Source organism: Canis lupus, chromosome 10 (genome assembly GCF_011100685.1).
Source record: "Canis lupus familiaris isolate Mischka breed German Shepherd chromosome 10, alternate assembly UU_Cfam_GSD_1.0, whole genome shotgun sequence".
NCBI lineage: Eukaryota > Metazoa > Chordata > Mammalia > Carnivora > Canidae > Canis > Canis lupus.
The window spans coordinates 24,567,769-24,595,033 of NC_049231.1; the positions used below are offsets into that span (position 1 = coordinate 24,567,769).

General features: G+C 45.9%; 2 protein-coding genes and 1 pseudogene across 3 annotated transcripts; 2 read left to right on the forward strand and 1 right to left on the reverse strand.

Moving 5' to 3' along the window:
• Nucleotides 1-833: 833 nt before the first annotated feature.
• LOC100683920 lies at nt 834-7,589 on the reverse strand. The gene is made up of 2 exons (XM_038550404.1): nt 7,312-7,589; nt 834-5,761 (listed from the first exon to the last, which is right to left on the reverse strand). Exons 1-2 carry the CDS (start codon nt 7,525-7,527, stop codon nt 953-955), a joined length of 5,025 nt encoding a protein of 1,674 aa, XP_038406332.1. The 5' UTR covers nt 7,528-7,589; the 3' UTR covers nt 834-952.
• Nucleotides 7,590-12,305: 4,716 nt separating this feature from the next.
• On the forward strand, nt 12,306-20,937 carry SNU13 (small nuclear ribonucleoprotein 13). Of its 2 annotated transcripts, none has more exons than XM_038550406.1 (3): nt 12,306-12,457; nt 18,757-18,877; nt 19,719-20,937. In XM_038550406.1, exons 1-3 carry the CDS (start codon nt 12,455-12,457, stop codon nt 19,979-19,981), a joined length of 387 nt encoding a protein of 128 aa, XP_038406334.1. In that variant the 5' UTR covers nt 12,306-12,454; the 3' UTR covers nt 19,982-20,937. The 2 variants fall into 2 exon arrangements, with proteins under 2 accessions (XP_038406334.1, XP_038406333.1); XM_038550405.1 differs by lacking the exon at nt 12,306-12,457 and adding an exon at nt 17,132-17,287.
• On the forward strand, nt 16,312-16,470 carry LOC119873832 (annotated as a pseudogene).
• Nucleotides 20,938-27,265: the final 6,328 nt, after the last annotated feature.

Below are 27,265 nucleotides of genomic sequence, written 5' to 3' on the forward strand. Positions count from 1 at the left end.
GTAGTAGACGTAGGCATTAATTGCTATGGAAACACCTTTGCAGGCAGCAATGCATAGCAAGAAAAACATCAAAGCAGTAACTAGGTAATAGGATTATGGATTACTTTTCCTTTTCTGAATTTTCTAAACTCTCTATGATGAGCATGTATGGGTTTTACAATGAGTTAATAGGAAAGTTAAATAAAAGGGAAGAAAAGAAAGGAGAAAGGAAAGGAGGAAGGGAGGATGGAGGAGAGGGAGGGAGAAAACCTGAATTAAATTCCCAATTCCAGCACTCACTGATCTGGACTCTGTGAATCTACCTCCACATGCTGAAGCTGCCTATGGGAATGTCATAAGACATAATGTCTTTTGGCTCAAAAGTTTCAGGCTTGATTAAAACAAATAATTGGGTCCAGGATGTCTCCCTGGTGGGACAGGCAAGACAACAAGTAATAATGGTTGACAGTGCTTGAGAAGTGGTAGGAGGGATGCTTTTTCCATGAAGTATGTTCATGGGCAGCAGAGTTCCAGGTGGGAAGATGCCCCGTGATCAGTTCCTTTCCTTGTGACTAAAAGACAGTGTCTAAGTGCAGATCGCCACCCCTCCTCACAAGCAGCTGAGGCTCAATTTGAGTATCCCTACTTCAATCAGAATTATCTTGGACCAGGGCAAGACAGATCCATGATAGAAACCTCAGTAAACCTACTGTGGGGGGCTAGGGAAAGGAACATGTTAAGGAGATGATGACATTGGGTTGACCCACATTCCCAAAACCTTCAATACCGTAGAATAGCTTCTACCCCACCCACAAAATATCTCAACCTCCAAAAGGGGACACTCAGAAAATATATGCCAGAAATATGAGAACCCCAACTGGGCCCAAATAATCTATTTTATTAGAAGCTTTTAGGGTGAGCAGACCATTCTTGTGCCTTCTCTTATGTGTTCTGAGGACCTTGGGCCTGTGGCCTACTTTCTAAAGCCATGCTGGAGCAGAAAACATCTCCAGTGCTTCACAAAACCAAACTTCTGGGGGATCGATGCATTCTGTGGAGCTCCATTTAGGTTCTCAGGTTCCCCTTGACCCCGGAAACTCTCTGTCTTAGGAAGAGTGGCCTCGGCACAGTAGTGACCTGGTGGCTGAAGGTCTCTCTTCAGAGAAATATGGACTCCACTGCTGCCATCCCGTGTATGTTGGTCACCCAATTTGGGAAGCAGGGTAGGATCAGGATCCCTCAGGCTCAAGTTGGGAGCTGAGTGCCGAGGCTTGGCCAGGTGTGAGGAGCAGGATACCTTGTTTAGAAGGGTCATACTCAACCTTGCTGCAGCAGAGTGGAGACTATCTTTGAAGCTGGAGGTGTTTGTGAAACAGGAGGAAGGCTGTTGCCCAGCCTGGCTGCTCCTGGCAGCCTCCAGGCTTCCTCTTCTCCCATGTGTAGGCCACTGACATTTGAGACTGGGGGGCTTAGGGGCCTCCTGGGATATGCGCTCCTTCCTCCAGTGGTCATGGCCCGTCCTGGGGTATGAGGTCCTCCCTCTGCAGGGAGCCATCTCTACCATCTGGGAGGCTCCTGGCCCGACCATTTTCCTGTCTCTGCTGTTCTCACTGGGCAGCTCTGGGCCACACCAGCTCCTAGACTGTGCTGCAGGCCTAGAGCTCCTCCTGGGAGCGGCAGCAGCCTTGGCTCTAGGAGGAACCTCTTCCTGGACATCTAGTGGTTCTCTAGTGCCTCCTGGTGGCCTGACTCTCCCAGGCTTTTCAGAATGGATGGAAATGCCCATGGACTTACACTGGTGTGACCCACATTTCTCCAGAGCTGTGTCCTGGGTGGGAAGTTTTGGGCTTTTTCTTTCTGGGAGCTGAACTCTCTGGGATCTCTCAGTTGACTTAAGACCTGGCCTGAAGCCCTGGGCCTCAAAATGTCTTTCCTGCTGCTGTTGGAGCTCACGGGCTGTGTATAATCCAGGGAGCCTCACGCCAGCAAGGGGTAGTGGGCACGGTTCTAACAAGTTAAAGAGCAAATGGGACTCCAGGATCCTCTGGGGGAAGCCCCACTTCAGGTGTACTATCTTCCATCGCATGAGGGACTCCAGGAGGAGCTGTTGACTCTTTTTGAGGATTGGCCCCTTGGGCGGGACAGTGAGGACAGTGGGAGCACCCGCTAGAGCTGTGGCAGCTTGAGGGGCTCGGCCACATAAGACAGAGGAGCAGGCGGAGGGCAGGCCCAGGGGTGCAGCCAGAAATTCTCCAGATTGTAAGTTCTGGAGTTGCTGAGTCAGGCCAGCAGTCTTCCCTGGATCCACCACCCTTTTATCCTGTTTTTGGCTTCTCCAGGGTTCAGGTGAGGCCTGCTGGAAGGCTAGACTGACCCCCGCTCTATGCTTCTTGGCAGAGGCCATGCTCTGGCTGACCAAATGCTTTCCCTCCCCACTGGCTTGCAGGGAGAGTTGACTCCAACTGGGGAGAGGCTTCATCTCAGGACAGAGAGCAGAGGTGTCTGGTGGTTCTTGTGCCATGGCCTCATGCCCGGAGCCAGTGATGGCTGGAGACCCCTCACCCTCCAAAGAGTCAACTAGGAGACTACCTTTAGCAGCATCTTTTTCTCTGACCTGCTCTTCGTTTCCTCCCCTTGGAATATGAGGACCTCCCGCCGCCGCCTCAGCTCTGCACTTTCTCTGGCTCCGTACACCCTGGATTTCTGCAGCATCCTCATCTCCATCCTTGTTCTGGTTCCCTGGCCCTTGTATCCGGATCTCTCCATCAACTTTACTTCTTACCTGTCCCTGGTAATCTCCCCCCGGAGCCTGGGTCTCTGTACCATCACCACCTGTGGTCCCTCTTGGGTTTCTCTTCCCTTGTATTTCAGTCTCTGCACCATGCTCACTTCCCACCTGCTCCAGGTTCTTCCACTCTGATGAACAGCTCGTTTCATCAATTTTGGTTGTTATTAGTCTCTGGGGCCCTCCCCTAAGTCCCTGGACCTTTCCATTATCCTCACTTCCAGCCTCTCTCTGGCTTCTTTTCCCCAATGTCTGATTTTCCTCCTTCTTTCCTCCAGTCTGCTCCCCATTGCTCCTTCCTGATGAGTGGCTCTCTCTAGTTTCCCTAGCTAACCGTCCTTGGTTATCTCTCTCAGACCTCTGGTTCTCTACAGCATCCTCACTTCCAGCCTGAATTTCTGTTCTATTCTCACCTCCTGGCTGCTCCTGGTTCTTCCACTCTGATAAATGGGTCTTTCTATCAATAACACCTTTTAACTGGCTCTGGTTTTCTTCTCTAGGTTCCCAGGCGTCTGTATAATCCTCACCTCCAGCTTCTCTCTGACTTGTCTTCTCTGGAACCTGAATTTCTGCACCATTTTCATCTCCAACCTGCCCCTCTTTCTTCCATTCTGCTGAATAAGTTTGTCCATCAATTTTACTTGTCAATTCTCCCCCGTTTTCCGCCTCAGATGCCTGGGTGTTTGCACCATCCTTGCCTCTAATGTATTCCTGATTTTCCCACATGGGTGTGTGAATCTTGGCATTATGTTTACTGCTTAACTGCCCCTGGTTTTCTTCTCCAAGTTCCTGGATCTCTTTACCGTCTTCATCTTTAACCCTTCTATTTCTCTTTTCTAGTGCCTGAATGTCTATACTATTCTCATCTTCAAACTGTTCCTGGTTCCTCCTCTCTGGTGGATGGGTGTCTATGTGAGTTTCACATCTTAATTGTCCCTGACTCTCTTCCTCAGGAGCTAGTGTATTGGTATCGTCCTCATCTCCACCTTTTCTCTGGTCTCTTTTCTCAGGTGCCTGAGTTTCTGCTCTAAGTTCGCCTCCAATCTGATCCTGATTCCCCCAACATAGTATCTCACATTCTCTGTCCATTTTGCCTCCAATCTGATCCTGATTCTCCCAACATGATATCTCGCATTCCCGGTCCATTTTGCCTCCAATCTGATCTTGATTCCCCCAACGTGATATCTCACATTCTCTGTCCATTTTGCCTCCAATCTGATCCTGATTCTCCCAACATGGTATCTCGCGTTCCCGGTCCATTTCGCCTCCAATCTGATCTTGATTCCCCCAACGTGATATCTCACATTCTCTGTCCATTTTGCCTCCAATCTGAACCTGATTCCCCCAATATGATATCTTGCATCTGTCAATTTCACTTGCTACCGGTCTCTCGTCTCCCCACCATGCTGTATGGATCACTACCCAGTCCTCCTGTCTTATCTCCCTGAGGTTCTTCCCTCTAGATAACTGGGTTTCCCCAGTAACCTCCCCCTTTCTCAGGCCTTGGTTTCTCCAACCCACTAAAAGTTCATGTCTTAGTTGTTTCCAGATCTCTTCCCTAGATGCTTGGATCCTCCCAGCTTTCTCACTTCCACCCTGATCCTGCTTTCCCCACCCTGGGGTCAGGATCCCTATAACATTCTCACTTCCAATGGATTCCTGTTTTTCCCACCCCAGGGCCTGGGTCTCCACACCTTCTTCTTGTTTTACTTCTGCCAGGTTCTCCCTCCTAGATACCTGGGTTTGCATATCATTCTCACCTCCAACATGGACCTTGTTTGTCCACTCCTGTGCCTGAATTCCTATACCAGTATCATCTCTAATCTTGTCTTGTTTTCCCCAGCCGGGCACCTGGTTTTCCTCACCATCCTCACTTCCAGTCTGGTCCTGCTTCCCCAATCCTTGGGCCTGGGTCTCTCCTTCATTCTCTTCTCTGGCCTCTTTCTTGTTCTCAAATGCCTGGATCTCTACAGCATCATCATTTCTACTCTTATCCTGGTTCCTCCACTCTAGCGTTTGAGTCTCTGCATCAGTTTTACATCTTAACTGTTTCTGTTTTTCTACTATATGTGCCTGGGTTTCAGGATTCTCACCTTCAGCCTCCCTCTCATTTCTATTTCCTAGTTCCTGAATTTTGGCTCTATTCTCAATTCCCATCTGGTCCTGGTTCTTTGACCCTAGTGTCAGGATATCTCCATCAGTTTTACTTATTACTAGTCTCTGGCTTCTCCACTCCAGGACCTTAGTTTCTGCATCATCCTCCATCTCAAAGTTCATTGGGAGTTGCCCCACAGTTGCTTGAATCTCCCAAGTATCTTCCCCACTACTCTCTGTCTGGCTTCCCCACTCTAGAGCCTCTCTGACTAGCATGTGGTTCTCCCTCTCTGGTACCCAGGTTTTTTGTGAGCAGCCCCAGGACTTCCAGGTGGACATTCCCACTTGTTGGTTGGAAGGATCAGGCAAGAAGTCTCTGGAGGAGAACTGCAGCCTCTGAGACGAAGGGAGGCTTGAGAGAGAGGTGGCTAAAATCATAGGTTTGAGGTGAGACCTCATGCTGACAACAGATTCCAGTGGCATCAATTCTTCCTGGGAGTGGACCAGCAGCTGCTCCATCCTTTGGTACCTGTCCAAGGGTGAGGATAGTGGCTTGCAAATCAGGTGAGTCTGCTCATCACTGAGACACCAGGGTACCTGCCATGCTTCCCAAGAACTGTCCTGAGAGAGCATACAGGTGCTTGAAAAGGATGTGGTGCAAAAGAAAGGCTCAAAGGGGGTGCAGAAATCCCAAGATGAACCCTGACGTGGGTGCTGCCAAGAGAGCAGGTATTGGTTCCATGATTCCTGGAGGCTCCTCCTGTATTCATGTCTCTTCTTTTGTGCCCATTGTTGGACATGAGCATCCAGGCCACTGAAATCACTAAGGCTGAAGAATTCACGGGTCATCCTGAAACAAGTGTCATGTCTCGTGGAGGGCACTGCCCACTTCTGCAGTGGCACCTGTTGTTAAGAATGGAGAAGCAAAATCCTTGGTCACACATTGTCTCATCTAATGCTCACAGATTAGAATTATAATCCAATATCCAGATGAGGATGCTAGGGCTCAGAAAAGAGGGAATCACTTCCCTTAGGGCATTCAATCAAGAAAGACAAAGAGTTTACTCCAGGCCAGGCACTATTCTTGATGCTGGGGTTACCAGCATGAACCAAGACAAAGTCCTTGTCAGGAGCTATCTTCCAGACATGGAAGATACAATAATCAAGTATACAACATGTTAGGTATTATTCTGATGGAAATAAAAATAGAGTGGGTATGAAGTTAGTTAACTCCTTTAGACAGGCTGGTCACAGAAGCCTCTCAGAGGAGGTGACATTTGACTGGAGACCTGAATGAAACAATAGGCAACCAAGTGACATCTGAAGAAAGAGCACTGAAGGCAGAGGAAATGTTAGTGCAAAGGCCCAGAGGTCAGAACAAGGTCATGCATAAGAACATTAAGGAGTCCCTATGCCAGGGCATCTGGGTGGCTCAGTGGTTGAGCATCTGCCTTCAGCTCAGGTCATGATCTTGGGATCCTGGGATCAAGTCCCACCCACATTGGGCTCCTGTCAGGGAGCCTGCTGCTCCTTCTGCCTATGTCTCTGCCTCTCTCTGTGTGTATCTCACAAACAAATAAAATCTTTAAAAAAAAAAAAAAAGGGGAGTCCCTATGCCAAGAATGGAACAGGTGATGAAGAGTGCTAGGAGATGAGGTCAGAGAGGAATGTAGGACAGATCATGCTGGGCCTTGGATTTATGCTTAGGAGTTTGAATTTTATTCTGAGTTTGACAGGGAATATATATTGGTAAGAGCCATTGCAGGATTTTGAAGGGCAAAGGGCTATGATCTATTTTTAAATGTTAGTTCTTGCTCACAAGTATAATGTTAAGCCAGGTGCAAAAGAATACCTACCATATGATTTCATACAGGCAAAATTAGCCTAGGTTATTAGGAATCAGCATAGTTCTGACTGCAAGCTTCTGGCCTGCAGTAGTGGTATTTCTTAATCTGGGTGCTGCACATGGATGTATTAAGTTTGTAAAAATTCATTGATCTATACACATATAATCTGTGTATGTGTATCATCCTTGGATTAAAATTTTAAAGAAGAAAGAGAAAGAAAGAAGGTCATTCTGTTAGCCAAGTGGAATATTGTCTGTGCTTGGATGAGAGAGGCCACAGGAACCAGGCAGAAAGCAGTGCTACAGTGTAGGTGAGATATGAGCAAGGCTTTGCCGAGGTGGCTGTGATGAAGTTTTGAGAAGTGATCAGATGAGATATGGTTTGCAAATAGAGCCCATAGTACTTGTAGATGGATTGAATGTGTGGAGTGAGGGAGAGAGACCAGGGTGACAGATGGATCTGGGGCCTGGTGATGCTTTCCCTGACCAGTCTTAAGTTCCCCCATGTGATTCATCTCTGGTACATAGGGCTTAGAACAGGGTCCTTGTAATAAGTGAATGAGACCATCATGGTGCTGAGGGAAGGAGGTGTGTGGGATCCCCTCACCTTGATGACCTTCTTCATGCTGGGATGGGTCCTGGTGATCTGCTGCCAATAATGCTGGACCTGCCAGATCAGAAAGAGGCAGAGCACCAGCAGGTTGCCACAACACCGAGGGTCCCTACAGCTGTGATCCTCAGAGAGCAGGCCCAGCACAGGCTCCCACTCAGGGCCCTGGAATGGCCCCACCACAACACAGGCTCCCAGCAGTGGCAGCAACATGACGAAGCTTAGGTGAGCAGGTGGTGTTAGTTGAGTTGGAGGGCAGGACTGGTATGCCTGACTCAGCCCGTTTGGGGTGAGGTAGCCCCTGCCTCATAGTACCCCTGTCACTGAGGCTACCTCACAAAGGAGCCACAGCCTCAGGTCCAGCTCCTGAACCCAGCACCAGAGCTGGTTAACATGCCCTCAGTGCAGGCAAGAACCGCATTGGGGAACTGCCAAAAAGAAATTAAGAGGAAGAAGAATTTGTTTTAGATATCCTGTCCTCCAGAGTGAAGAGATTACATTCCCCCCATGTGTGATGGGGTGATGTAACTTGTCATCTGCATGATTTCTTTCTTCCTATTAGGTATTTTCATCCATGTGTCCATCTGTCCATCCAATACCAAACATTTAATAATGAACACTGTATTGGACATGTGTATTCTCATTTGACCACCCAGCATTCCTTCCTCTTTGCTCAAAGTATTCTGGGTTTTTTGTTTTTTGTTTTTTGTTTTTTTTTTTATTCTGGTTTTCTATTGGGGATTACCTTTCCCATCTCAGGATCAGTGATAGTAGAGGAATAAATGCTACCCTGAAGATTGTCTTTCACCCAAAGTTTATATTCAAAATATTGAACAGTGGAGCAGGAAGGAACATCAGCCTAATTAGAAGGGCCAGGCCTTAACCTTTTATATTTTTTAAGATTTTATTTATTTATTCATGAGAGAAAGAGGCAGAGACACAGGCAAAAGGAGAAGCAGGCCTCTCAAAGGGAGCCTGATGCGGGACTGGATCACACCCTTAACTGAAGGCAGACACTCAACCACTGAGTTACCCAGGTGCCCAGGCCTTAACCCTTTAATAACTGCATTGTATGTATTCCTGAGCATTCCAGGAGAGGGGCATCACCTACTTACCAACCAGCTGGGATGTATTTCTCTATTTTAAGAACTTAATATGTCACATGATGTATCCTGGCTGAATGTCACCCCAGCTTATACCTGATACTCTCCCATAGATCCAGGACAATCAAGGAATGCAGGTGTGTGACCTAAGCTTGGCCAATTGGGCTTTCTCTACCAGGGCTCTTAATGTCAATAACAGAGATCCAAGGTGGGAATAGAAAGATGGTGAGAAAAAGAAAAAGAAAAGCAGCCCATGACAGCTAGGAACTGGCCCATTTCTATCAGTCAAGATTTGGTGTTCCTAGGAGCTGACCCTTGGTATTCACCTGTTCAACATAAATGATTTCATGGGTTATCAACATCAGACAAAACCACTCTGTGATAATCAAGACAAAAACAAGATCATTCTTTAATCACATTTGAACACAGACAAAAACACAAACATTATTGAAACCACAAAAATCACCAAATTCCTCTTATCCTGGCTAATATGAGTGACAATATTTCTTTACCAATTACAGCTTTAGCCCCACTTTAAGAAAAAAAAGATTTTATTTATTTATTCATGAGAGACACACAGAGAGAGAGAGGCAGAGACATGGGCAGAAGGAGAAGCAGGCTCCATGCAGGGAGCCCAATGTGGGACTCGATCCCAGGTCTCCAGGATCACGTCCTGGGCTGAAGGCAGCGCTAAACCACTGAGCCACCCGGGCTGCCCTAGCCCCACTTCATTCCTTCTACCTTATAGATAAGATTATTAAGACGCCTAATCATCTTAGGGGTTCCTGGGTGTCTTAGTCAGTTAAGTGGCCAACTCTTGATTTTGAGTCAGGTCATGATCTCAGGGTCAAGAGATCAAGCCCTGCATTGGGCTCCACATTAAGTAAGGAGTCTGTTTGATATTCTCTTCTTCTCCCTCTGCCCCACCCCTGCTTGTGTGCTCGCTCTCTCTAAAATAAATAAATCTTTTTTTAAAAAATGGTGACCATCACAGAATTATTCGCACTCTCTGGTGGCATCTAATCCAGAGCAAATCTCACAATCCCTTAGACACTCCCTAAAATCACCTAATACAACCCAAATCCTACAGTAAATACTTTCTAACATCCTCTTATTGAGAAGGCTTATCATTCCTCATGTACATTCTCCCTTGGTGCAGTAAGTAATAAGACTATAAGATGTGTTCCTGCTAATCCTTGGCTGGAGGGCATTGACAGTGGAGTGAGACTGTAGGGCTGGTTCTGCTCTCACAACCAACTCCCCTGGAATCTATGGGCTTCATGACAGAGTTTTTCCCAAATTCCTTTTTGGCTGCATGCCCACTACCCTTGGGCCAGTCATAGTGCCAGAAGATAGGTATCCAGAGTACCCAAGGAATCTACAAGACCTGCTCTCATAGAGCTCTAAGTGTGGTTGAAAAGGTGGATACCAAATAAGGGCAAGGTTGGCAAGTGGTATACAGGCAAGTGCACAGAGCTGTGGGTCTATCCAGTGGGGACAGTTACCTGGTCTAGGTGATCAGGGAGGCTTCACTGAAGACATGATGAACAGGAGTTAGCTAAGCAAAACAGTGGAGCACATTACTCTCAACGAAGGGTGATGGATGGGGTTGGAGAAATCAGGGTAGAAAAAGAAGGTAGGCAAAGCTGTTTTCATGGGGATGCAGGTGGGGACTGGTGGAGAGGGAACTGGTAAGCTATGGCAAGGATTTAGGATTTTAAGCACAAAAGTGTGGTAAAAGACAAATTTCTAAGACAGACTGATCTTGAGCATATGTCAACACAACTTATAGCAAGGGAAACAACAAAACACAAAGGGTGACCTAGCTTTAAGGGAATTTGGAAATTGAGCCATTACAGTAATGATGTACTGTCTCATTACAGTAATAAAAACATCAGGGATGCCTGGGTGGCTCAGTTGGTTAAGTCTGCCTTTCGCTCAGGTCATGATCCCAGGGTCCTGGAATCGAGCCCCGTGTCTGGCTCCATGCTAAGCACGGAGTCCGCTTCTCCCTCTCTTTCTCCTCATGCTCTCTCTCACACACTCTCTCTCAAATAAATAAATAAAACCTTTTTAAAAAATCAAGTCCTGATCAGTCTTTACTGAGGAGACCTGAGATATGATGGTCCTAGGTGCCAGGTAGGCCAGATTAACAAATGGAAATTGTTATAAAGGATATTTAAAAAGCAAATAAGGTCACATCTAGGACTATAAATTGGAATTATGTTTAATTCCCCAACAATGGGGGCAGCCCCTGTGGCTCAGTGGTTTAGCGCCGCCTTCAGCCCAGGGCATTATCCTGGAGACCCAGGACTGAGTTCCACGTCGGGCTCCCTGCGTGGAGCCTGCTTCTCCCTCTGCCTGTGTCTCTGCCTCGCTGTGTGTGTCTCTCATGAATAAATAATTTTTTTTAATTCCCCCAACAATGGTGGCTGACATGTCCCATTAATATGGAAACATAAACAGAATCTGAAAAGTGAGCAACAGAATCCAAACTACAGGTTCTACTCTTACACAAGAACCATCTATGGGCATTTCTTAACTTGGAGACAAATTTTGTTCTTTGACAAATTGTATAAGATTCGCATGAGGTGAAGTTTGGTGGAGCAATTTTTTATGTAATATATGTTCCATCCTGGAGCCAGTTCAAACCCATCCTGTTGCCCCATACTGCAACTGGTCTAGGCATAGCAGCCAGATTTGGCCGAAGTAACCCAAGCCAATAGCCAAAATCCCAGTCGTGGGATTGGACAAGAACCCAAGGTCTAGTTCTGGTTCAGCCACTGCCTCACTGTATGACTGTGGGCAAGCAGCTTCCCTTCTCTGGTCCTTAGTATCTGTAACATGAAGAAATTGCTGCATGATTCCTAAGGGTCCTGCTAGGTCTCTACCTCTAGGTTTCCAAAATAATTAACTAGAACTAGCCTGTAATGATCTAGTTTGGGTTAGATTCAAATGGTCCCAAGATGTGCATCATGTTGGAGAGAAATGAGTAAGGGCCCTAAGGATCAGGAAGGACTTCTTGAAGGTGGTGAGGCATGAGTCTACCTTTAAATAATGGAGATTTGGAGCAGCATAAAGAAAAGAGCAGTATGCTGGGCAGAAGAAAATGTGTTCTTCGACATATCCAAACTCAAGCTGACAGAAACTCAACCCTCACCCGCAAACCTGCTCTTCTTCCTGAATTCCCTACTCAATGGATTGTTTCCGGTGGACTCTACGTTTCCCACCAGTATTGTAGCAAGGATAGATAAATAAGAGGGCGCCTGGATGGCTCAGTTGGTTTAAGCATCTGCCTTCTGTTCAGATCATGATCCCCCGCATCTTGGGAGAGAGCCCAAGGGGCTCCTGGGCTCTGGCTCAGCAGGGAGTCTGCTCCGTCCTCTCGCTCCTGCTAGAGCTATCTCTCTCAAATAAATAAACAGGTAAATAAAATCTTAAAAAAAAAAAAGAAAAGGATATCTTTTTTTTTTTAATGATAGTCACACACGGGGGTGGGGGAGAGAGAGAGAGAGGCAGAGACACAGGCAGAGGGAGAAGCAGGCTCCATGCAGGGAGCCCGACGTGGGACTCGATCCCGGGTCTCCAGGATCGCGCCCCGGGCCAAAGACAGGCGCCAAATCGCTGCGCCACCCAGGGATCCCGAAAAGGATATCTAAATATGAAGAAAAACATTTAGGATTACCCATCATTATCTCCATGCCATTCCCTCGCCAGTGCAGGGTCAAAAAGACGATTTCTGAAAGCACAATAACGTGCTCAAAGATAAACAGGCAATGGAATGATGATACCGCCAAAGATTTATAATATAATGACAACAAAAATAGCAAATTGCGATTCCTCTCCCAAAACCTACGCGATCTCGCAGGCGCCTTTAGAGCTCGAGATCCGCCGGCTTCTCGTGACGTTACTTCCGCTTCCTGCCGCACGCGGCCATTTCCACTCGTCCGGCGCGACTTCCCGGCCGCGGCGCGCGCGCTCCCGTTCTGACGTCGCCGGCGCTCCCTGAAGGGTGGCGGGACCGCGGAATCGCAGAGATGGTGAGTCCCTGCGCCTGGCGCCGGGGCTGGGAAGCGGGAGCCTCCGGGTTCAGGCCATGCACTAGCCTGCCGGGGCTTAGAACGGAACGTACGCTGTCTATGCCCCCCGCCCCCTGGGGTTAGACCTCCGGCGGCCGAGAACTCCCAGCTGCCGCGCCCCGAGTGAGAGCTCGGGCAGCCGCGGCACCCCAGGAGCCCCGCTCGAGGTTCTAACTTGGGAAGCCTTAGGGCCCCAACTGCCTTGGTCGGGGGTACTTTCCGGCACTCTGTGCACATGGCCGAAAGTGTCAGGGGGTGGGGTGGAGGAGTCCTGGCCTAGCGTGGGAGAAGGAGACCAACCCACGTGGGAGAGAGGAGAAAGTTGGATGAGAAAACTTGGTTCCATCTTCTTTTATTTTTTTTTGGGGGGGGGGAGATCGCTAGAGGATGGTATGGAACCCTGGGTTCAGTCAATCTCCCCTACCCTAACTTCCCCCTTTTGTTGATGTTTGGGAGAGGGAGATTTGGATCTCCGTGGGTCTGCGCCTGTAGTGCCCGCCGCGAGTTACACGTGCCAGGGACTTAAAGGAGCCTTTGGCGTTTGTGGGCTGTGGGAAATGTGGAGTGACTCCAGACTCCGGCCTAGGGTTGACGAAAGGCTTCTGCGAGGCGGTGGTCTGAGAAATCAGAGGTCCTGGAAATCGGTAGCACCACGTGCAACTTCTCTAAGCTGTCGGTGGTTTCCAGCCTTTAATCAACTCCTGTAGCTTGGTACCTAGTTTTGTTTAGTACTTGGTAAGAAGGAAGAGTTTGCAAAGAGCTTCCACTTAACATAGTGAGGTTTAATCCTTCCAGCGGAAGAAGGATTTCCTTCCTATTTTGAAGCTAGTATATGGCTGAGCCTAGAACTTGAAGCTTCTAAACCAGCTCATCTTACACAATTCCACGAAAAGTTTTGGAGGAAGGTGGTCTCAAGTTGAACTTAAATTTCTCTCAACTGTTAAAGTGGGGATAAGATGCATGAGGATGTTGTGAGAGTTGAATTAAATGAGATAATACAGGGGTGCTTGGGTTGCTCAGTGGTTTGAGCATCCGACTCTTAATTTTTCTCTTGGGTATGATCTCAGGGCCCTGGGTTGGGCATGGCATCTGGCTCCACGCTCAGGGTGGTGTCCGCTTGGGATTCTCGTTCTTTCTCTACCTGCCCCTCCCCCTGCGTGAGCTCTCTCTCTCTCTCTCTCTCTCTCCCTCTAATAATTTTTAAAATTTTTGTTTTGATTAAATGAGATAATGCATGTTAAACACCTAATACTTGGTATGGTGTTAATGAGCACACAGTATTTATTGTTAAATCAAAACCTTGTGGGGTGTTTTTTTTTTTTTTTTTTTTTTTGTTTATTTGTTTTTTTAGCTTTCTGGTGTACAGGGAGACCAAATAGATCAAGCTAGGGATGAAAATTAGCTAGTGGGATCCCTGGGTGGCTCAGCGATTTAGCGCTGCCTTCGGCCCAGGGCATGATCCTGGAGACCGAGATCGAGTCCTGCATCGGGGTCCCTGCATGGAGCCTGCTTCTCCCACTGCCTATGTGTCTGCCTCTCTTTCTCTCTCTCTGTGTGTCTCTCATAAATAAATAAATAAAATCTTTAAAAAAAATTAGCTAGGAGAATATGATTTCATTCATTCACTCATTTAAATAACCCTTGAAAAAATTAAAGGTGGATAAATATGCACTAAGCAAATTTCAGTTACTATTCATGAGCAGACCTTTTATTATTGATTGTAATTAAAACATAAGGTGAGGCCTCTGATAACTTTTCCAGCTCCTGAAGTCTTCCCTTTTTGATATTTTGTTGAGAGTTGAGAATCCTAAATTCCAGAGATGGGTTGTTGGAACTGCATTGGAAATACCTGACCAAAAGCATATTTTTTTTTAATTTTTTTTTATTTATTTATGATAGTTACAGAGAGAGAGAGAGGCAGAGACACAGGCAGAGGGAGAAGCAGGCTCCATGCACCGGGAGCCCGACGTGGGATTCGATCCCGGGTCTCCAGGATCGCGCCCTGGGCCAAAGGCAGGCGCCAAACCACTGCGCCACCCAGGGATCCCCCAAAAGCATATTTTTAGGAGTGATTGGAAATAAAGTGTTGTTAGGTCCTTTATTGTTGATGTACATAAGATTTTGATAAGTCAAGGACATGTCTTGAAATCTCTCTGGTGGCCACCAAAAGAATAAAGACTTATAACCCCAAGCTGGTAAAGGGGATAGTAGAATGAAAACCAAAGGAAGTAAAGAAAGAAAAAGAAACATCAGTTGGAACAAATAGAAGGCATAGGAACGCCCAGGTGGCTCAGTGGTTGAGCGTCTGCCTTTGGCTCAGGACTTGATCCCAGTGTCTGAGATGAAGTCCCACATCCGGCTCCTGCATGGAGCCTGCCTGTTCTCCTTCTGCCTAGGTCTCTGCCTCTCTGTGTCTCTCATGAATAAATAGAATCTTTAAACAAACAGAGGGCACAAAAGAAGGATTCGAATCTAACATATCAGTACTTTATAAATATGGAAAGTGCTCCAGTTAAGACATTAAGAAGAATGGTAAATGTACACCAAGTTAAAAGGTGTGTAGCCTCTCTAAACATCAAAAAAATAGGTTTTAAGGTGAACGGCATCCATGAAGATAAACAGTGCTAAAAAAAATAAGGCATGAATAAAATAAAAGTGACATAATTACAAGAAGAAATAGACAAATATGCAATTATATAGCATTTAAATATATAAATGGTAGACAATGAAGCCCGAACATCAGTTTGGAAATAGAGGATTTGAACACTACCATCAATAAACTTGACCTGGTGGTCATAGTGAATCTAGTGAATAAAATTATGTTGGAAATCTGGGATTCCTGGGTGGCGCAATGGTTTAGCACCTGCCTTTGGCCCAGGGCACAATCGAGTCCCACGTCAGGCTCATGGCACGGAGCCTGCTTCTCCCTCTGTCTGTGTCTCTGCCTCTCTCTGTGTGTGTCTATCATGAATAAGTAAATAAAATCTTAAAGAAAAAAAATTATGTTGTAAATCTGAAAACAGAACTAATCAATAATGAGAGTACCATACTCCAGAGTACGTAGGATACAGCTATAAAGTATTACCTGGACCTTAAAATGCTTATGTTGGAGGGAAAGGAACTATAAAAAGGAAAAGAATAAAAGGACAAAACACCAAACAAAAGCAGAAATTAATGAAATAGCAAATAGATGCAACTGTTGTAGGGTAGACAGAAGATTTTCTTTGTGAAGTCCCCTCCAGTGAGATTAATCAAGAAAATAAGCAGAAGAGGTATAAATAGGAGTAACAAACATGGAGGCATAATCTGCAGATATTAAGGGTATTACGAAGTTTGATCACTATAAATATAGAAACTGAGATGAACAGTTTCTATAAAATGTTAAAATGCCTGGAAAAAAAGTATCAAAATCAATTTAAGTAGAAATAAAACTGAAGAGCAAAGAAAGTTTTTTCATGAAAAAAAACATATCTGGTTTTGAAAATACCTTTGAGATCACTTATGTACTATAAAAAGTTCATCACCTGTTTGAAGTATATATAGTTCAGTGGTTTTTCATATATTTACAGTTTTGCAATCACTGCTATGGAATTTAGAACATTTTTAACATCCCCCCTACACACACAAAAAACCTTATGTCCATTTGCTAATAGATATAAAAATAAAACCTATTTAAGTTGATTTTTATCTCAGGAATGCAAAAGTGGTTTAACATCAGAAAAATTAAAGGAAAAAAGTTTTTTTCATCTGAGTCAGCACAAAAAAAATCTGATAAAATTCCACACCAATTTGTTTAATAAAGAAGAAGTTCTTGATCGTCAGGTAGGATAATCCTTACCTGTTCCTCCTTCGGGAGGGCAGGGAGGGCAGCTCGGAACATGATGATTGGAGCTCGCATGATTCGTGATTAGCGTCTCTGCGTAGTCGGGACTTGCAACAAAGAAGAAGTTCTTAATACAGTAGGAAATACTGAATTTTCTTAGCCTGAAATCTAGGAGCAAATCTTTTTTTTTTTTTTTAATTTTCTTATTTATTTATGATAGTCACACAGAGAGAGAGAGGCAGAGACATAGGCAGAGGGAGAAGCAGGCTCCATGCACCGGGAGCCCGATGTGGGGATTCGATCCCGGGTCTCCAGGATCGCGCCCTGGGCCAAAGGCAGGCGCCAAACCGCTGCGCCACCCAGGGATCCCATCTAGGAGCAAATCTAAAAGATATTAAGCCTTTTGGAAAAATTGTAAAGCCGTATTGAAAGTCTAAGCTACGTATATATATTTCAGTGATTGACAGATTCTGCATCCTGAGGGTCTTTTTTTTTTTTTTTTTTTTTTTAATTATTCATGAGAGAGAGAGAGGCAGAGGGAGAAGCAGGCTCCATGCAGGGAGCCCGACATGGGACTCGATCCAAGGACCCCAGGATCACTCCCTGGGCAGAAGGCGGTGCTAAACCGCTGAGCCACCTGGGCGCCCCCTAAAGGTCTTTTACTGGAATTGAGATTATATCAATCTACAAATCAGATTATCCCAGCCGATTTTTGTGGTCCCTGAGAAGTTGATTCTAGAATGTATGGAGAACAGCGGACCAATAATGAAGAGACCTTTTCCCCACTTGGGGGAACTCTAGCCCTCACTGGGACCGCCGCAGTGTTTTAAGGACCAGGCGTTTTGGTGCAGTCTCTCTTGATGTCATTTCCGCTGACGTCACCCCGGGTCACTTCCTGCTTCCCTGCCGGTGGGTCATTTCTGTGTCCTTGCGGTACCGGGCAGGAGACCACCGAGGCAGGCGTGATGGTGAGTGTTCCCACCAGGCCGTCACCCTCCGGTCTCCGCCTAGGACTGCGGTGCCGCGTGCCGCGTGCCGCGCGCCGCGAGGTCCAGCCTCCAAAACCAGGGTTACATCGGGCCGCCGCAGCGGACCGCTCAGTGCTCACGATGAGAACGTGGGGTGCGCCCGAATTTTATAGACAAACAAGTTTATTTATAAAAAGAATCATAGGGAAAACAAATGAGAAATTAATGAAAATGGTTGAACTCGAGAGGTCGGGATGAGGAGGAAGGGTGGTGGTATAAAGCAGCGCCTATCCAGTTCATTCCGTACATGGGTGATTTTGAAGCAAAGCCAGTGATGTAGCATTTTATTTATAGGTATTAAAGTATCTGTGAAATTTAGGGTTTTTAGCAACTGCAATGCCATTATAATACCCCCAAATTTAATAATTCCCCGTAACATTAAATATCTAATATTAGAATCAAAGACTTGATCAGATTTCTATCCTTTTGTTTTACCCCCAAGACTACTTGAACATAGATGTTTTGTTCTTAAAGAGGGGTGAGGATCACATGGCATCTTGTGATATTGGTAGCTGATGTCTGGATTAATTAATTAATGTGGGCTGCTGGGATGGTGAGATTTGATTGAATCATTCCATTAGATAGAATAATGATGCAAGAGAAAGTTGTCATCTCTTTGTTACCTAGTGATACATCTGTGTAGGAAAGGCGGACAAATGTTTTACTGTTTACCAGTTTTCAGAATACTTAGTTGACTAACATAGCTTTGACTTTGGAAACATGTAGGTGTTTTATATATTTGAAAAGTAAAATCTTAGTTTTTTTAAGCAAGCTGAATACAAAGGAACCTTAATTGTATATCAAATTGATAACCACAGGGGGGAAATTGACTTTAATAACTTGAATATAATACTCTGACTAGATGGCCTTAGATATATTCTAAGAACAAAAAAATGTTGACCTTGGTGAGCCTGTTGGTAGAGGTACCAACCATTTTGTTGGTACCAGCCATTTTGTATGTATTTTCGGGTCAGATAAATGAGAAAAGGAAGTTTGGAAACCAGGATTCTTACTGAGGAGAGTGGAAGATTTGAATATTGAATGGGGAATAGAGAGAGAAAATGTGCTACATTTCTAAAAATTATACCTTAATTTTGATTGAGCAAATCTGTATGACTCAAGTGGATACCAAGCCATGAGAGCTTACTTATAATCCATTTGCTATAATATTACCAAGCAAAGGAGAGGCAAATAAAAGTATATAAGCTTTAGTGTCCATCACTGAACTAGGTAATTGCTAAAAAATGTTTAAGCTGATCATTGTCTCTGTCTCAGTTGTTAATTGAAGTGTTTTAATTAATTAATTAATTAGTTATTTGATTGAAGTGACTGATCTGAAACATGTTTGGGTTCAGTTTGACTGATGCTTTAATGACTCTCCCACCCCTGCCCCACTTCCCACCTCACAGACTGAGGCTGATGTAAATCCAAAGGCCTACCCCCTTGCAGATGCCCACCTCACCAAGAAACTACTGGACCTTGTTCAGCAGTCATGTAACTACAAGCAGCTTCGGAAAGGAGCCAACGAAGGTAAGGCAGCCAGAGAGTGCGTCAGGTAGAGTGATAAAGGCACGGTCTCTGGCTTCAACTTCCCATTTGGAAAGCGGGCTGGATACTCTGGATTGGAACCTGTGGAAGGATGTAGGAGCAGCATTTTGGCAGCAGATGCTAACAGGTTAATGGACTAAGAATTAGTTTAGATCCACCAGTTGATAACATTTTGCAGCATTTACCTTCTAATGAGAATAAGAGTCAGGATTTGAACTTGGGCACTGTGGCTGCAGAGTCTGTGCTGTCGTCCTTACTCCAGTGTTAACATGAATGTGGTCAGTGGACTAGCACTGGGCCACAGAGGTGAGCAGTCAGGAGTAAGTGTTTCAGCAGTGCTGTGGGGTGCTGATTTTCCTTGGTGAGTTGGGTAGGATGTGAGCTTTCCAGAAGTGTTGCTCATGACAAATTGGGGTGGGTCGAACCCTGATCCTTCCATGATCACAGAGTTTGAGAAGTGCTCTACTGCAGAGCTTCGTGCTGGCAGAGCATGTGTGAAAGCTGTTCCTGTCGATTGGGCAAGAGGTAGTGGTGACTTGGACAAGTGGTAGCAGAGGAGAGGAAAGAAGTGGTCTGTTTCAGGATGTGTTTTGACGGAACTGGTGGGTTTGATGTAGGGTTTGAGAAAGGCATGGAGGAGGGCTGATGATTGAATCCGTTGTCACTTCCCAAGGCCACTGTAGGACACAGAAAATGCTTGTATCTGAGGAGTTTTGCCCAGTTTTCTTGCACCTGTGTTTCTTTCCCTTGGAAATTGCTTTGTTGTAGCTTCCATGCCCAAACCGCCCCATCACTTACTGGCTTCCTGTGCTTCTCTCCTCAGCCACCAAAACCCTCAACAGAGGCATCTCTGAGTTCATCGTGATGGCTGCAGACGCTGAGCCTCTGGAAATCATCCTGCACCTTCCGCTGCTGTGTGAAGATAAGAACGTGCCCTACGTGTTTGTGCGCTCCAAGCAGGCCCTCGGGCGGGCCTGTGGGGTGTCCAGGCCTGTCATTGCCTGTTCTGTCACCATCAAAGAAGGCTCGCAGCTGAAGCAGCAGATCCAGTCCATTCAGCAGTCCATTGAAAGGCTCTTAGTGTAAACCACTGGCCTCTGTCCCACTCCTCACTGAGTCCAGTCCTCCCCCTGGGGTTGTGTATCATATCGTCTGTTCGCATGTAGTTTCTCCAGCTACCTTCTCTTGTTATATTCTAGTACTAAATCCGGGTTTTGCATTTTTGTATTATTTTTGTTTTACAGGTGGTTCTCTGTATATTAATCCCCCACCCCACCTCTGTCTCCCATTCTATTCTCTCTCTACCATCCTATCCTCCCTTTTGAAAAATGAACTAATGCTGAGAACAGGCAGAAACAGAGTGGTGACACCATTCAGATGCAGGGAAGAGCCTCGTTAGAGATCTGGTTTGAGCTCACTTCCTGTTGCATGTAGGACATGGTGGATGTAAACACCATTCACTTTGTATCCTTTGTGCCTGGAGTACAGAATCATTCCATATGTGTTTGGTCTCTAGGGGATTATGGATCATTAGGGGAGAAAGCATGTATTCTTTGAGGTTGTTAGATGTGTGTCCAAGTGTCATTTGCCAATATGCTCCTGCTGTTTGCTTTGGTAATGTGATGTTCCCCTTTCCCCCAAATCCCAACCATGCCCCTGAGGGTGGCAGGGCAGCAGCATACCAAAGAGATGTGCTGCAAAATTCCAGAGGCTGCCTGGGTGAGTTAGACATGGGGCAGCTGATGTAAGGAGTTGAGAAGTGGCTACGAAAAAAAAGAGGGTCCACTGACGCTGGAATGAAGTCTGAGCAAGTCACAGAACCCTGACTGGAAGCTACAGCAGAGACATTGGAATCAAGGAAACATCCTCTCTGGTGAATGGAATTGTCTTCAATGGACACTTGGTACCAGCTCTGAGAGCCCTTATGCCTGTTTCCTGCCAGAATGTGGGTCAGATGTATGTATTCTTTATCATATCAGAAGGACAGTGCTAGTGTGTCATTCTTGTGAGCATTCTAATAAAGAAATATATTCATATTCCAATTTAAAGAAAATGTGATTCTTGATACATATCCAGCTAAAAACTGAATGAAGAATTGCTTAGCATTATTAGAATGGCTGTAGCTTCTCAATCTTTTTACCCAGGTGTGGAAAAGCCATTACCTCAGGTGATTTCTAGTTGCTCAGAGTGTCTTATACAGACACGATCATTTAGATGCTCTCGTGCTACAAAGGGTTCCTCAGCCATAGCACTACAGATGTGGTTTTGGGCTGGATAATCCTTTACCATAGGGGGCTGCCCTGCACGCTGTAGAATGTTTAGCAGCCTCTCTGGCCTTTACCCATTAGATGTTGGTAGCAATCTCTTACCCCTGACATTGCCAGATGTTCCTGGTGGTGAAGTCACCCCTAGTTGAGAACTTACAGAACTAGGGCTCCCAGTAGCCTTTGGCATGTGCTAGAGAGTTGGGGGTGAGGGGAAGTGATGACTGAAGCCACTGCCACCTCACCTGCCTCTTCTGTTAGGGTAAGCACTGCGAGATACTTGTACCTCAGCAAGGGAGGTTTTCTTGTGAAGTAAGGAGAACTGGATACCATAATAGGCAGATGAGTGAGGATTTTACTTAGTCCTTTTGCCAGCTTGGGAGCATATGCAGGAAACCACCCTGTCTTGCTAAGGCCTGTTCTGTGCCTCCTGGGCTAGTCATTGTCCCAGGTCATGCCAGTGTTTATAAATACCCCAAGCGGGGGGATCCCTGGGTGGCGCAGTGGTTTAGCGCCTGCCTTTGGCCCAGGGCGCGATCCTGGAGACCCGGGATCGAATCCCATGTCGGGCTCCCGGTGCATGGAGCCTGCTTCTCCCTCTGCCTATGTCTCTGCCTCTCTCTCCCTCTCTCTCTCCCGCTTGGGGTATTTTTTTTTTTTTTTTTTTTTTTTTATTTATGATAGTCACACAGAGAGAAAACAGAAAATCACTTATATTTGTGGGTGGTAGAGTTTGAGATGCTTATTGTCTTTTGTTGTGTATGTACATTTATAATCATACTTTTTTTTAAGATTTTGTTTATTCATGAGAGAGGCAGAGACCCAGGCAGAGGGAAAAGCAGGCTCCATGCACAGAGCCCCATGTGGGACTCGATCTCAGGACCCCAGGATCACGACCTGAGGCAAAGGCAGACGCTCAAACACTGAGCCCCCCAGGTGTCCCTATAATAATACTTTTAAAAGACAAATAATTTGGGAGGTGCACGAAGATCAAGAATTCCGACCTCCACCTTGTTGGAAATGGCCATCTCCACTAGAGCCCTAAGGAGTGGGTTGGGGCAGGGACTCCTGGGATCTTCATCCCTAAGGCCCAGTTTACTCTGGAGTGTTAGTCCAGTTGCCACAGGTACACTGAGCATTCGAAGAGCTGGGTGTCCATCTATCATCCTCTGAAAAAACTGGCCCTTGCCTTTTGCCCCTACTCCTAGTGGCCTTCTGCCTTTCCACTATGTCCTGACTTGGCTCAGTGTTTCACATTTGGTTTCTCGGACATTGTGAACCTACTTTCTTCTGGTATCTGGTGTTCCTTTATTGCTCTGGTGGCTTTCTCTTCATGTTCGTCTTAATTCAAGCATCCCTCTATAGGGCCTGAGGTACAAACCACCTCATCTCGCCTCTTTCCCCTAGTGCTGTGACGCTTGATTTTTAACTTGTCCTTAACTAATATCAGAGGTGATTTTCCAATTATTGCCCTCATTAGAGAGCAGGAATTTATGTGATGCCCTAGCACCTGTGGCAGTGCCCTAACAGATGCTGCAGAAGTGTGGAATGAGTAATTCCTAAAGCCTAGAAACATGTAGGCAAGAGGGACATTTAGTAATTTCCAACTAGCCATTTATGAAGGTGGTTACCGAATTTTGCATATAAACATTCTGGAGAGAATCCAATAGCTTTCATCGGGTTTGAAAGGGTCCTCTGATCTCAAACACTGGTTAAGAACTTGTTTTATTTTTTTAAGATTTTATTTATTTATTCATGAGAGACAGAGAGAGAGAAGCAGAGACACAGAGGGAGAAGCAGGCTCCATGCAGGGTGCCGATGTGGGACTCGATCCTGGGTCTCCAGGATCACTCCCTGGGCCGAAGGTGACACTAAACCGCTGAGCCACCCGGGCTGCCCAGAACTTCTGTTTTAGAATCTAAAGTTTGCTGAAAGGACCCATGATTAGGGGATGTTTTTACACTTAACAATAATGATCTTGCTAAAGGTCATTTGTAGTATGTTAAGTACTGAACAATGCATTTTCCAAACTGTGATAGGGAAGGAAGAGGAGCTTGTTCTAGACACTTAGTATCACCCCACTTCCCTCTCAATGTCAGCTAAGTTACATGTTGAAAAATCAGGCATGTGTCTCTGGCTTTGGCAGACATTTCTGCTTATAGGAGGAAGCCAGGGGTGGGTGGGTAGTATTGCTTGTTCTCTTCTGAAGGAAGAAAAAGAAAGCAAGTCAGTATTTTCCATGATGTGCTACAGCAGCCAGCCTCCAAGATGGCCCCCAGGGAACCTGACCTGGAATTCATGCCCTGTGCAGTCACAGCCCTCACCAACTCGGAACCAGACTGCATGACCAACACGGCGCAAAGATGTGTGACTTCCAAGGCTCCGTAAGACATTATATCTTCTACCTTCATGTCTTTGGATCACTGGATATGAGGGAAGTCACAGCTGTGTTATGAAGTCCTTTAGGCAACCTGTGAAGAGGTCCGAAGGTGTCTACCCAACAGCTAGCGCTAACTGCCAGCCATGGCAATGAGCCTCTGTCTCATCTATACTCACAGGATCTTAATATACAGAGAGGACTGTAATAAATTCAAGGAGAGGAGAGGTTGATGCCATTGGAAGAATTTACTACTCACATTTTCCAAGAGAAGGAGGCATGCGTCACCACACAGGGCCACAGGGGAAGCACCCAGGATTTGGCCAGGAGGTAGAGCAAGAGCAAGGGGAAAGTTTAGGGCACAGCTGGTATCGGGGTTTCTGTGGCAAAGGCAAGGCAGGGCAGAGGTGGCCAGTCAACAATTCCAGTGGGCTTTGGGCTATGAGTGGTTTCCAGTTGCTGTGTTGCTGGCCTTGGGATGATTTAGGGCAGCAGCAAGGTTGGTAAGCTGTTTGGCTCACATGAGAGAGGCATGCTGGCAAGTAGGTTAACTATGTTCAGGAACTAGCTAGCCCTGCAAGGGGCAGTCTCTCCCCAGGCCTATAAGCACCCCTCATCCCAAATGTCAAAACAAGATAGAGAAAATTAAAATTAATCAGCCTTCTTGTAAGTGGATCCTCCAGCCTCAGTCAAGCTTTCAGATGACTGCAGGCCTGGCCAACATCTTGAATACAACTTCATGACTGACTTCAAGCCAGCTTATCCACTCCCAAGCTCCCTACACAGAAACTGTGAGAGACAATAAGCGTTCGTTGTTTTTAAGCCGACAGTTTTGGGCTGATTTGTTACATAGCAACAGACAATAAGGTTGTGGGGATTGGTGGTGACATCGAGGGCGTGAGGCTCTCAGGTCAACACAGCAATAAATATGGACATGTCAAAACTAGGGTCATGACAACACTGGAGGTGCTGGCAGGGCCCAAAAGGGAAATGTTCCCAGCTGTTTCCGAGTGGCCAGAAGTGTATCCCACGTAGGACTGACCTTCATACTGATGCAGTCAGTTACAATAAGGATTATTACACATTCAGGGACAGTTTGGGCACAAACCCAGAAAGGCTGGATAGTCATCCAGCTAAGTATAGCAGGTGTGTGTTTTCCCCCATATGGATTTGAGGTTGGAATTTCTAGATGAGGGAGAGGAAGTGGATGATTAATCTCTCTCAGAGGTCGTGGTCATCCTACTTTGCTTTCTTTTTTTTTTTTTTTTTAATTTTTTTTTTAAATTTATTTATGATAGGCACACAGTGAGAGAGAGAGAGAGGCAGAGACATAGGCAGAGGGAGAAGCAGGCTCCATGCACTGGGAGCCCGACGTGGGACTCAATCCCAGGTCTCCAGGATCGCGCCCTGGGCCAAAGGCAGGCGCTAAACCACTGCGCCACCCAGGGATCCCCTTTTTTTAAATTTATTTTTATTTTTTTTATTTTTTTATTTTTTTGCTTTTCTATATATATATATATATATAAAGATTTTATTTATTCATGAGAGACACAGAAATAGGCAGAGACATAGGCAGAGGGAGAAGCAGGCTCCACACAGGGAGCCCTATGTGGGACTTGATCCCAGGACCTGAGCTAAAGGCAGAGGCTCAACCACTGAGCCACCCAGGCGCCCCTTCTTCTAATATTTTAATAAGACTTTAAAACCAGACATACCAGGGCGTGATCCTGGAGACCCCGGATCGAGTCCCACGTCAGGCTCTCTGTATGGTGCCTGCTTCTCCCTCTGCCTGTGTCTCTGCCTCTCTCCCTCTCTCTGTCTTTATGAATAAATAAATAATTTTTAAAAATAAAAAAATAAAACAAGACATAACCAGGTGTTTCCTCTGCATCTGGTCTGGAGGTATACATCCATATGCGAATGTGTTTGCTTGGTGCTCCCCAGCTGCAGCCAGCTGCTGCTCCACCTGCCCAGGGGGCCGCTCAGCAAGGACTCGCCCCCTCCTTCCTGCTGGCGGCACGCATATGCCAGTTCACTGCCCCCTCCCAAGCCACCCCCTGCCACTCCCCCAGCAGACTGAAACCTGTTTGCAGCCAGAGGGGTTAACCGGCTCAGAGCTACTACTTACCTCCTCAGCACCGTGTTACATATTTTCTCATTTTCACTATTCCACGTTATCACTCTTGTTATAAATATGAGAAAACTGTGGCTTGAAAGGCTAGGTAAATTGCTCAAGATGCACATTTACTAAATTTGACTTAAGAGTTTACAAAAGCCCAACCAAATTACGTTTGGACATTTCTTCCCTCCTGGAGGATCAACAAGCAGAGAAGACAAGTGTCATTAATTCACAGAGATCGTACAACTGCTACGTATCACAGACCTCAGATGGTTTTTTTTTGTTTTAATTTTTTTATTTATTTATGATAGTCACACAGAGAGAGAGAGAGAGAGAGAGAGGCAGAGACACAGGCAGAGGGAGAAGCAGGCTCCATGCACTGGGAGCCCGATGTGGGATTCGATCCCGGGTCTCCAGGATTGCGCCCTGGGCCAAAGGCAGGCGCCAAACCGCTGTGCCACCCAGGGATCCCTTTTTTTTTTTTAATGGTTATTTTTCTAACATCATTCACACTACCTTGAGCTCTTTCATTCTCTTCACTTTGTAAAGATAACCCAGGAAAAGGAGCCTGGACTTGGGTAAAGTCCCTCAGGAGTGCATAGAAAAGCCTGGAACTCACTCGCCAGGAAATCCAGGGTTTAAAACAAAGGCCTAGTAGTGGTACTCATTCTTACTCTCCTACTTGTGACTAGCCTGATTTGCATCTATCTTTGTAGTATTAGTAATATCCTCTAGAGCCTAGGGTTTCCAAGCATGCTGCATTTAAGAGGCATGGTCTAATTTCTCAACAAGAATGAGCACTTACTGTATTAAATGACTTTGCATTATCTTCCTGTAGCCTCAAAAGCATCTAAGTGGAGAATTAATTTCCCTCTCCCCCAGAGAAGGAAAGAAAGTCAAACAAGAACATAGCATCTGCTTTCCAAGTAAAAACAAAACAAAAAAACCTTGTAATGCTCAGAGTACAAAGAATCCAAAACTGAAAATCTTTTTTTTTTTTTATTTTTTTTATTTTTTATGATAGGCACACAGTGAGAGAGAGGCAGACACAGGCAGAGGGAGAAGCAGGCTCCATGCACCGGGAGCCCGACGTGGGATTCGATCCCGGGTCTCCAGGATTGCGCCCTGGGCCAAAGGCAGGCGTCAAACCGCTGCGCCACCCAGGGATCCCCAAAACTGAAAATCTTACAAGAATAATTTGAGTCTTCCTATGTCTCATGAGATGCTTATTCTCATCCTAAAAGACACACACCCTACAAATTCTGAATCTCTAGCCATCCTTGGTGGATGCAAAACTCTTCCAGATGTTTTCCTTCCTTCTCTCAGGATAATTCTTCAAAAGCAGTAGCAACAGAAAGAGCAGGAAAGGTACAGAGAGGATAGAAGATGGATGGTGTTGTAGGGGGAGGGACACACACAAAGAGAAAGACACCCTGCTCCTCTTCCCCCTTTCCTAATACTAGGAGCTCTCCTCATCTTACTATATATAGCTCCCCTGAAAAATAGGAGGAACAACTCATTTCACTTATGCTGGAACCCAAATTCTCAGGGCAACAGAAAATGTACGTATCTTCATATACCTGAATGTCACATTAAGACAAATGCAGCAT

What these genes read in the sequence shown, in the direction of transcription:
- LOC100683920 (XM_038550404.1), bottom strand. Translation starts at nt 7,527, where the DNA reads ATGTTGCTGCCACTGCTGGGAGCCTGTGTTGTGGTGGGGCCATTCCAG. An exon ending in GCATGAAGAAGGTCATCAAG is followed by an intron (nt 5,762 to 7,311) that starts GTGAGGGGATCC and finishes TCTTAACAACAG; the next exon opens with GTGCCACTGCAGAAGTGGGC.
- SNU13 (XM_038550405.1), top strand. Translation starts at nt 17,180, where the DNA reads ATGTCATTTCCGCTGACGTCACCCCGGGTCACTTCCTGCTTCCCTGCC. An exon ending in CCACCGAGGCAGGCGTGATG is followed by an intron (nt 17,288 to 18,756) that starts GTGAGTGTTCCC and finishes CCCACCTCACAG; the next exon opens with ACTGAGGCTGATGTAAATCC. An exon ending in TCGGAAAGGAGCCAACGAAG is followed by an intron (nt 18,878 to 19,718) that starts GTAAGGCAGCCA and finishes TTCTCTCCTCAG; the next exon opens with CCACCAAAACCCTCAACAGA.